Source organism: Gossypium raimondii, chromosome 6 (assembly GCF_025698545.1).
Source record: "Gossypium raimondii isolate GPD5lz chromosome 6, ASM2569854v1, whole genome shotgun sequence".
NCBI lineage: Eukaryota > Viridiplantae > Streptophyta > Magnoliopsida > Malvales > Malvaceae > Gossypium > Gossypium raimondii.
Genome location: NC_068570.1, coordinates 44,192,177 through 44,203,229, shown reverse-complemented (window position 1 = coordinate 44,203,229; position 11,053 = coordinate 44,192,177). Strand labels below are relative to the sequence as shown.

General features: G+C 32.6%; 1 protein-coding gene across 1 annotated transcript; it reads right to left on the bottom strand.

The window, feature by feature from the left end:
• Positions 1–550: 550 nt before the first annotated feature.
• On the bottom strand, positions 551–1,548 carry LOC105772215 (uncharacterized). The gene is made up of 3 exons (XM_012593539.2): positions 1,342–1,548; positions 1,106–1,252; positions 551–1,011 (listed from the first exon to the last, which is right to left on the bottom strand). The coding sequence occupies exons 1-3, from the start codon at positions 1,417–1,419 to the stop codon at positions 745–747; spliced, it is 492 nt and encodes a 163-aa protein (XP_012448993.1). The 5' UTR covers positions 1,420–1,548; the 3' UTR covers positions 551–744.
• Between the last annotated feature and the right edge of the window lie 9,505 nt (positions 1,549–11,053).

Here is an 11,053-nt window from a genome sequence, read left to right as displayed (position 1 = left end):
TGTGTGTTCATCTTCTCAATTTCTTCTGCTATTTTTTACTTGTTTGTTGCTTAATCGGGACGATCCTAACATTAAAAAAGTTTAGAATTTTTTATTTAAAATTTGAGAAATTTTTATAATTTTTTGGACTTTTAAATATTTACGTCATATTTTTAAAATTATAACTTTTATTTATGTTTTTTTCAAAATTATTTTTAAATTTTATATAAATTTAAATTATTTCTTGGTTTGACATATTAAATGTTTATCATCACATTAACAATTAAAGGTGAAGAGTCAATTTGTGTCAAATAAAAAGTACAGATGAAATCAAATATAAGTGTAAAGATAAAAGATTCAAGCTATCATTATGCTTTTTGTATAAAACATCAATTAAGCATTTAGCCACAATTTTAATTGTGAAGCTATTTTACTCCCTCTAGCTGCATGAATCGGTTTGTCCAATTTTTTCAATAAAGAGCCCTAATACAATCTGAAATAAAATAAAAGGATTACCATAATACTTTTATCCTAATATAATCAGATAATCCTTAGAAAAAATAAAAATAAATTAACACACAAATAACAATATAATAGGATAATCATAGGAAAATACAAAACGAAAATCTCATTGTATATTCTGTGATCTTCATTTTCATTTTTTTGCAACATTAAAATGATAATGAGAATCTACCTAAGCTAAGCTAGGTTCTTAGACGAAACATTAACTTTTCCAACACAACATTCTATTAAGTGATAAAATTCTTATGTTACAAGAATCCTCTCTCCTCCTTGCTTATCAATGGCCTTAAGAATAGCTTGAGTAACATCTTTGGTTTTAGTAGTTTGTTGGTCTTGAGCCACAACAATGGCTTCCATGGCAAAGAAATGGTTGCAACAAACTCTAGCTCGAACAACATTAAGACCCAGTTCTTCAAACGCCTCTACAATTGACACCAACTTATCCCCTCCTCTGTTGCACCTCACTTTAACCACAAACTGATCTTCCCCAAGCTTCTCCACTTTCACTTCCTACTAAAACATCACGAATGCATAAATCCAAAAGAAGTACTTATATATATATAATTTGTATATATATGTATATATGAAGGAAAACACGGATCACCTTTGGGATTTGTATATGCTTCAACAGATTGAAGTATTCGTTTCTGATTGCCATAAGGTTTTGGTACTCTCTTTGTATTTCTTCCAACTTGACTTTAAGCTTGTGAAAATGGAGAAGAACATTTAAGATGATGGACCTCCTTCTAACCTTCAAAAAAAGGGAAAAAAAAAGGTGGGGTTAACATCATGAACCAGAAAAGCTTTTTGAATCCAAACCAAGACTAGTTTTTGTATTACAGATTTGGAATTGGTGAGAGTTCGCAGAAGCTGAAGCTTTCTACGAGATGCTGCTCTTCTTTGAACCTTTTTTGCCATCTCTTCTCTCTTTTCACTGTTCGGTGATTTCTATGTAGTAGTTGTTGAAAGATTTGAATGGAGTGGCTTGGCTTTTATAGGATGGGAAAAGGGATTTGAGTTTTTGAGATAAAGGGCATGTCTTGGGATCCATAAAAGGCTAGTTACCATGTGCTTGTCTTACATGAAAACAGAATTAAGCAAGTACTTGGCCAACTTTAGTTGATTTGGCATTGCTTTTTTCGAATAATTAAATGGAAAAGTTGTGGAATTTTGTTCTTATTCTTTGTTTATAAGTTTGGGGTTTCTAGTTAAACGATTTTAAGCTATTTAATTAGGCAGTTCAATCATGTGACATCCTAAAATGGTTTGCCACTAATAATTTAAAGGGTATATGTATCATTCTTCAATTTGATTAGATTATTAATTAATGAACAATAAGGTATGAACCAGCAAATACCCAGCAAATACCAAGACAAGAAGCCTTATGACAAAATGATAATGTTAATAAACATGGCAGCTAAAGGGCTAACAAGAAATGCCAAAAAGATGTGGCTAATTTGAAATGATAGATAAAATGTTGGATTATTTGGTTGTCATTATTCTGTGTTTCACAGTTTAGCAATATGTGCATGGGAAGGGATGTGGGAAGTGAGTCAGATGGATTGAAGACTGAGGGTGGTCATAGTCAGAATCAGAATCAGAATCAGAATCAGAATCAGGCAATCAATCAAGCTATAGGGGACACAGAGTCAGTCATTGTTTGTATACATCTATGCTAATGCCATGCTGGTTGAAGCATATTTCAGGGTTTCATGGGTCATTCTTTAATGGTTTTATTTTTACTATTTGTTTGTCACCCCGCAGGCAATGCCCTTTGCCTGCTGCTTGCTAGCCTACAGTTGTGTGGCCATTGTAGGTCACATGACAAGCCTGCCACTCCCACTCACACTGTGTTTTATTCTTTATCGTTCTTTCCTCTTCTGATGTCTTATAATCCTTAGTATCCATTTCATTTTCAAACCTATTAAGGAAATATAGATTTATATATATAATATTTGTATACATATCTTTGATAAATGACTAACAATGGATACAAAGTAAAAGTTTGATTCTTAACAATAATCCATAACCTACTATGACAAAACATGAAATTAAATACTAAAGGCATCCATTAATCACAGCATAAAGATTATATATAAATATTGATAATAAGTTAATTGGTTACTCTGCATCCAAGTGAAAGGGGCAAAGAAATAATATTTGATAGCATAAAACTGTTGGATATAAACAGTGAGCGGTACACCACAGAAAAGGCCAAGTATAGAACATTGTAATTGCCTGTTTTGAATGACAGGAGTTTGTCCACTTCTCAAAATCGTATCATTCCTTCACAAAAGCATGCAGCTGCCTCAAACGCATAATGGCAAAAAGGGCATTCTCCTTTGGATTTTAGTGGGGATGGAGCGGGATAGATATTTTTATTTTTATATATTTTTAACTAGTTTTAATTCCCTTACCTATAAAGATGTCATACAAAATATTTCAACTAATCAAAACAATAGAAATATTAAAAACTCATTTTTCGCCAACAACTTTTTAATTTAGTGACAAGAATATTATATTGTAAGCATAAGAGCATGAGTTTGATCAGAAATAATCATATTTCTCTCCTCCAATTATAAAAACTGGTTTTCTATTTTTTATCTTAATTATTTGGTTCACTCTAGCACTTAAATATGCCCACATTATGTTTTCTAATCCCTATTTTAATAGATATTGCACACAAAAAAAGTTTAGGCAATTTTAGCCAATGAAAAGCGTCATTTAACCTTCCTTTATAAAATATATAAATTTTAAAAATGTAAAAAAGTAAATGTATAAAAATTCAAGAAATGTATGTATAATCTAAATATATGTATATCAATTATAAATATATAAAATGAAAGAAATTATAAATATATATAAATTCTAAAAAATATATGAAGTAATTATGTAACACCCTTAAGCCTGGCCGGACAACTGACAAACTGATAACTCTCGAAAAGAGTTATATTTCATGCCTTTAGACCTAGCTAATTGCTTGTACTTGGGTACATTTAGTGGCATTTTAGGATATTTTATTAGTATTTATCATTTGCATTAGGAGCTTGGACGGTGTTTACATGTTAAATACTTTTAATTGCGTGTGAAAGGGTTGTGTTTGGTGGTTTGGCAGGTCCAAGCTGTGGAGAAAGAAATAAATGAGTGAAGATTTGCCGGGGTAAAAAGCTGGATAGTTTGCCATTTTGTACGTTGTGGCAATCCAGGAAGATGACTGAGTCAACATTCAGTGCATACCAGTCTCAGCCCAACTCTACTTGTACCGGAAAAATCTGCCTAGAAAAGAGGAGAAGATATCATAGGCTGTTGGAGTTATCCTAGAGAGACATTATTATAAAAAGCCAAAGGAGGAAGCCCTAGGTGTGGAGATCCGGAGGCAACAATAGAGGGTAGCAACTGAGTAGAGATGAAAAGAGGAGACCAAAGACAGTCCATCTTAACCACCACAAGACACTGTGCTGCTGGATTATGGATTGGTTTGGCGACAACCATCTTCCTAAGATTTTCCATTATTTATTAATCCGTTCTCCCTTGAATTGAATTGATTGAAACGATGTTGAATGTTATATTGAACTTGAATTTTAATTGCCAACCCATGAGTTGAATATCATAGGATTGAGATTACAAGATGAAAACTTTTATTCTCTTTAATGATTGAAACATATATTTGATTTAATCTAATGTTTCATTCAATTGTTTTTATTTCCCAATTGTATGTGTACATTCCCTCAACATAGATGAGTGTGCAATATGCCCCTAAATTGAATCTAATTATGAAAAGGTTGGATTAGTTGGACCGAAATTGAATGATGCAATTGAGTATTCGATCGAATACTTGTAGCAAACTCTAGACATAGAGCAGTGTTTGTATAGAATGAAAACAAAACATTTCAGGGTACTGTGCTAAGGCTTATAGGCACAAACCAGGCAACTTGAGATCTAGCTCTTGAAAGAAGCAGGTCACTTTAGGTCTTTTCTGATTAGTAGATTGAGTACGATTATGCTGAGGCTTTACTGAAAGTAAGGGCTGATTCTTAGTAATCCTAGCATTCCAAATCAACATCATAGACCTTCAAACCATTGCCGCAGCATCTTTGCCATAGAAGTCTTAGTTATTTATTTATTCACTCACGTTTTGTTCAGGTAAATATTCTCGTAATTGCCATTGCATTTTTACTCTTGCTTTGCCTTAGCATTTTCCAATGTTAGTCAATATATATTCCACACTCATCTTTATTATTTTAATTTATCACTATGTACTTAACTCAGCTTTGCCATAACATTAATCATTATCATAATTTGACCATTTCTATACCTAATCTGATCCTTGTGGAGACGATCTCACTTATCACTTTATTACTTGATTCAATGTGAATACTTGCACAATTCGCATATCATATTCACACACGACACAAAATAGGGTGGAAACTAGAATAATTGACTATGTTAACAACTAAAGTTTGCAAATTTTTTTAAACCAGAGCAATGCCAAGATTACAGATAAATAATTCCAATCAACACATTTATATTTTCTTCATAATACAATCCATCAACTTAATTAGAACCTATCTGGATTTAAGAAAGTTCAACAAAATAAGGCTATTACAACTCGAACATATGAACTACCTCGACATATACATGTTACAAGAAAAATAGAGATAGGCTCACAAAAGGCCGGAAGATTATGGCTGCGTCCCTCCTAGAAGTCCAAGAAATAATTTTTTTAAGATACCTCAAAGGCAGGAAAAGAAAACAAGGTAAGTTCGCATAAAACTCAGCGAGTTCCTAGTTTAACCATTGAATTAGGATTACACGATGCATCACAAAGTCAATATAACATCGCTACAATTCACAATTTAGTACAACTCGTATTATGCTATAACTCGCACCGTTATACGACTTGCATAACAATTCAGCTTGCATAGAGATAGTTCACTTAATCATACAGTTCGTATTATTGTATAGCTTGCATAGATACACTTCGTGTAACACCCCTAACTTGTCTCTGTCGTCGAATTAGGGTTACGAAAGATTACCATACAAATTCGAATAATTAATATCAAAACGTATCAATACTTTCGGTTAAAAAGATTCCTAAAACTTTTGGACCAATTAATATCAAAACATATCAAAACGTATCAATTGTAAAAGGAGATTCCTCCCCTTACCAATACTTTTGGTTAAGTCCTATATAAACGATTTCTAAAACTTTACTGAAATTGTGGTTAAAGGAGGACTTAAGAAAGTTACCAGCAACTGCTCGAAAAAGAACAACTTCTAAGCAAGCTAAAATTACGTTTCCTCACACAAGCAACGAAGTTATAATCTCCAACTTCTCAATGAAGGAACAAAGGAAAGACACATGAAAAGAAGAAGAAATTGAAGTCTTCTCCCCTTATTTTTCTCTCACTGTCCCCTATTCTCTTCTTCAAATAATTTAGGATTAAAAGTAATTTAACTAGACAATGCCTTTGGGCAGCCACCAATAGCAACATATATACCTGTAATTCCACTAACCACTAACTATTTCCAAGGCCAATACATGCCATGCACGATGACATGTTCCTTTCCCCAAGCTTAACATGTCCCCTAATATGTGCCATACACATCGTGAGGTGTCAAGGTAACAAACGATCTCGCAAACTAATGAGCTTTCTGACTAAAGTGATTGTGGAGCGACAAACTCGCCAATTGACAAGCTCACAAGGCAGCAAAGACAGCTCACCACATACTAGGTGGAGGTTCTTGAGATGGCAAGATAATAATAAGTAGCTTGTGAAGGGATGCTCAAAGATAAAACCAATCTAATTCTCACGAACTAGACGAGCTCAAACAAGTTCCTTACTATTCTCACTTGGTCAACATTCCAGAATACAATTCCAAAAATTTGAAGTGTGACAACTTTCTCACCCTTAAATATAATTTTGTCCCCGAAATTTCTTACCTACTGAAAATATTAGGGTATTGATCTTTCATAACACTTTCTCTTTCCCAAGCAGTCTCCTCCACTTGTGATTTCTTCAAAGGACCTTTACCAAAGGAATCTTTTTATTCCAAGGCTCTTTTACTTCTCCAACTAAGATAATAACTGGATCTTCTTCATAGGATTGGTTCGGATCCACCTCTAAAATCTCCAATTGCACTACGTGATTTGGATCTAAGTGGTACTGCCTTAACATCGAAATATGGAAGATGTTATGAATCATTGACAGCTCTAGTGGTAATGCCAACTGGTACGCTACATGTCCCACAAGTTTTAGGATTCCATAAGGTCCGACGAATCTCGGACTAAGCTTGCCCTTCAAGCTAAAATGAATGATTTTTTTCCAATATAAGACCTTGAGGAACACTTTATCACCCACTTCATAGGAAACATCCTTCCTTTTTTGATTAGCATAAGCCTTTTAGTGATCTTGAGCAGCCTTCAAATGGTTGCGAACAACTAGAACTTTTTCCTCTGTATCGTAAACCAAATCAGAGCCAACAAATTTAACTTCACTAAGTTCAACCTAACAAACTAGGGATCTACACTTTCTTTCATGCAAAACTACAAAAGGAGACATGTCAAAATTAGTGTGATAACTATTATTGTATGCAAACTCAACCAAAGGTAGATACTTTTCCCAATTCATTCCAAAATTGATTGTATAACTTCTAAGCATATCTTCTAAAACTTATATCACCCTTTCGAATTAACCATCAATTTAAGGGTGAAAAGTTGTGCTGAAATAGAGTTTAGTCCCAAAGGACTCTTGTAACTATTTCCAAAAATCTAGATGTGAACCTCAGCTTTCAAGTCAATGCAATGGATGAAGGAATGCCATGCAATTTTACTATTTCGGTAATGTATAGTTTAGCGAGCTTCTCCAATGAGTAGTACACTTGAACATCAACAAAATGTGTTGATTTAGTTAACCTATCCAAAATTACCCAAACTACATTCTTTCTTGAAGGAGTGTTTGAGCTCTTTAGATCGCAATACATCTTGACGTTTCCCAAGTGTAATAAAAAAGGTCATTGATGAGTTTCCTTCAAAATTTCTTGTCTTAAGCCGTTACCCTTCGGAACATAAAGTCTGCCAATAAAATGTAGCTCGCCATCCTTCTTAAGGCTAATGTTATTTAAGCCACTAGACTCTAATCACTTTTTCTATTCATTGCATTTCAAATCTCTCAACTTGGCTTCAATAATTTGAGGAAGGAAAATAGGTCGCACCTTAAATTCTACCAGAAAGGACCCATCACTCTCTTGGTGAACTTAATCTCGCAACGAAGCCAAAGCTTCCACGAATTTCCTACTTAAAGCATCGATCACAATATTTTCTTTCCCTAGGTGTAGTCAATTGTCAAGTAATAATCTTTTAACAATTCTAGCCAACACCGTTGATGTAGATTTAGTTCTTTTTTAGAGTAGATACTTCAGGCTCTTATGCTCTAAAAATTTACGACACAACTCTTCGTACAGGTAGTGCCTCCAACTCTTTAAGGCGAGCAAAATTGCGGCCAATTCTAGATCATACGCTAGGTAATTCTTTTCATGTGGTTTGAGTTGATGGGACACATAAGCTATAACCTTTCCACACTGCATAAGGATGCAACCAAAGCCATTTAAGGAAACATTGGTGAAAATCACAAATTCAATTCCTGAAATAGGTTAGGAAAAAATTGGGGCTTCAGTCAGTATGATTTTCAGCTTTTCGAAACTCTTTTGGCATACGTCTATCCACAAAAAATTTTTATCCCGTCGCAAATGAGAAAACTGATTCAAAGAATAATATGCCACCTATTAAGTCCAATTGGGGAGATGTTTTGTATTGAGCATAAAAACGGATGACTCCCAAAAGATAGAGACATAAATGTGACAGATTGGATTAATAGTACTTTGGGCAGGACCCAAGTAGAATAGATCTTGAATCCATTTATAAATTTATTCACTTGTGACGTTCATAGTGTGACATAACTTAATCCTGATTAGATGATGGACTATGTATGCATGACTCATATACTTTGACATAAGTAAAAGCTTGAGTTCAAATAGATAATGAATCGAAAGTTGGTGCATTAGGTATACCACTTTTGCAGTATGTAGCATCACTCACAATAGTGGAATTCATAGCCTAAGAAATGGGTAAATGATATCATCTCATCGGCATTGCACGATAGATGAAAGTAAATGTGGTCACGATTCGTTTGTCTTTGTGATAAATGACTTAATTACTATTTGATAGTAATCAATTTTTTATGAAGGAAGATGTAATGGTTGCCATGAGATAAAATAGAATCATTTTAGGAGAACCAATTTATCCCAAGGAGATTAAAAATATCCTATAAGGGTAACACATTTATGAGAAGGTCATTGGACGAGCACTAATTGAGTAAAATTTGTAATGATATGTAATTAGGGAGAGCTTAGACATGATACTATAGTGGAATGACTGTGACTAAATGAGTTTATAATTAATAAGCGAAAAGCTGAAACTTACTTGTAAATCATTTGAGCCTAATTATATATGTCCAATCAATCCCTGTGCTAGCTCATTGAAGCAGAAATGAATTGCATAAAGAATCAAATGAACATAAATGGATGAAAATAATAAAGTTAGAGAAATGAGTCACATTCGAAAATGAATGTGTTTTCTCATTGAGTATGGAAATGACTTGAGAATTAATTTAAGTTTTTCGGATTATTATTTAATAAAATAATTGAAGTTCTTAAATAGAATTAAATTAATTTATTATTGTGAATATGTTGAATATGAAAATTAAATATATTTTATCACATATTCTTTTACGGTAAAGTTGTCATGACTTTAACGGAATTAGAATTGGGTTGAGAAAATTATTTAATTGGAAAAATTAATTTATCTAATTAAATTAAATTAATAGATAATATTTATTTTGAGAAATAGAAAAACATGTATTGTGTTGAATTAATTATAAACTATTGGGTTAAAAGTTCAAAAAGCACATATAATTGGACCCAATACAAGAGAGGGCCCAAAACTCCTCATAATACATATGATGGGTGACAACCCTAGTATATTTAACTAGGGTGTGCCGCCCTCTTCCCCTAGTTAAACTAGGAGACCTTTCTATCAAATAAGTATTATTTGTGTTCTACTAATTCAACTAAGATTTTTTTATATTTCCCTATAAATAGATGACACTAGTAGAGCTAAAAATAGACAACTTTGAGATATTGTTATTCTGCCCGAAAATAGTGAGAATTTATTTTCTAACTATAAATTATATTTTCTGGGAATAACAATTCTATCGGTTTCTATTGAGAGAGAATTACTTTGCTACCAAAAGTAATAGATTGTTTCTGGTTCTATGTTTGATTTGTGATTGTTCGAGCCCACACTCGAAGCAATTCATGGTACGAGAATAGCGGAGAAGGTCATTTGGTTGAAAGTTGGAAACATTTAGGATCCGTCTCACCCAAAACACATATACTTTTTAGGAAAATTTTATTTCTATAGCTATTACAAACCGACTCAATTTTCAAATTTTTGATTTTTTGCTGTGATAGAAACCGTTTTTTTTCCAACAACAAGCACATGGTCATAATAATGTCCTCGGATACTATGCATTGATTGGTGCTAAAATCATTGTGTGAGATGTTTTCAGTTAATCAAAATAAATAGTTGGTTCAAAGCATAGTCTACCATGCAACTTCAATTAACTTTAACATCTTTTCACTAAGTGAAGGTTTAATATTTATACACTTTTATTTATGCAATTGATATCCAAGACTATCAAATTCTAAAATAATTTAAAAATGAGGAGAGATTGTTGTAATATTTTCAAAATATATAATATTCTAATAGTTGCAAATGAAATGTTGTAAATAACCAATAGTTAAAAAACAAACTTATATGATTTGGTTTTTAACCAAGAATTATAACTATTCAAGTCATATTCATCAGTGTAAAACATCAACAATCATTGGGCTTTATTGTATCCTCTAGGTTCATTTTTTAGTAACTCTTTTGCACACCAAAATATAAGTGGAGGTGAATAAAACCTTGACATAGTTGCACGCCTTGAAACTTTCGGTTAATTTCTCATAAGTTTATTTTTATCCCCACAAACCGACACTTGCCTCCTTGATGCTAAAGAATTTTACAATAGAATTTACACCTTTGAACGAGTTTTTTTTTGTATAAAAAATATCTAATACTTTACTATTTCTTTGAAAAATATCATTGAACCATCTTGATGTAGAATCTTAGACCAAAATACTGAATTATACGAATGAAAATAGTTTTGGTATGATTAGATTGAATCTTGAAAGAAAATTAATCAAAACTAATTTAAAGTAAATAACAATAAAATAAAGAGTTAAAATGAGATGAACTGATCGATTGAGTGAACCAAAATATTGATGGTAGATGAACGATGAATAATTGACTGTTTTTATTCTTGCTTTGAAATCAATTGAATTTAACAAGAGCAATTACTTGATTTTAACCAACCCTCTAAGATAGAAATCCTAGCAAATAGGAGGGAAAGAATAAAAGACCACAATTCTTGAAGATTTAAGATGTTGC

Coding starts and splice junctions, on each gene's coding strand:
- LOC105772215 (XM_012593539.2), bottom strand. CDS start 1,419: ATGGCAAAAAAGGTTCAAAGAAGAGCAGCATCTCGTAGAAAGCTTCAG. Junction 1,253..1,341: donor CTCTCACCAATTCCAAATCT/GTAATACAAAAA, acceptor CTTTTTTTGAAG/GTTAGAAGGAGGTCCATCAT. Junction 1,012..1,105: donor AGCATATACAAATCCCAAAG/GTGATCCGTGTT, acceptor ATGTTTTAGTAG/GAAGTGAAAGTGGAGAAGCT.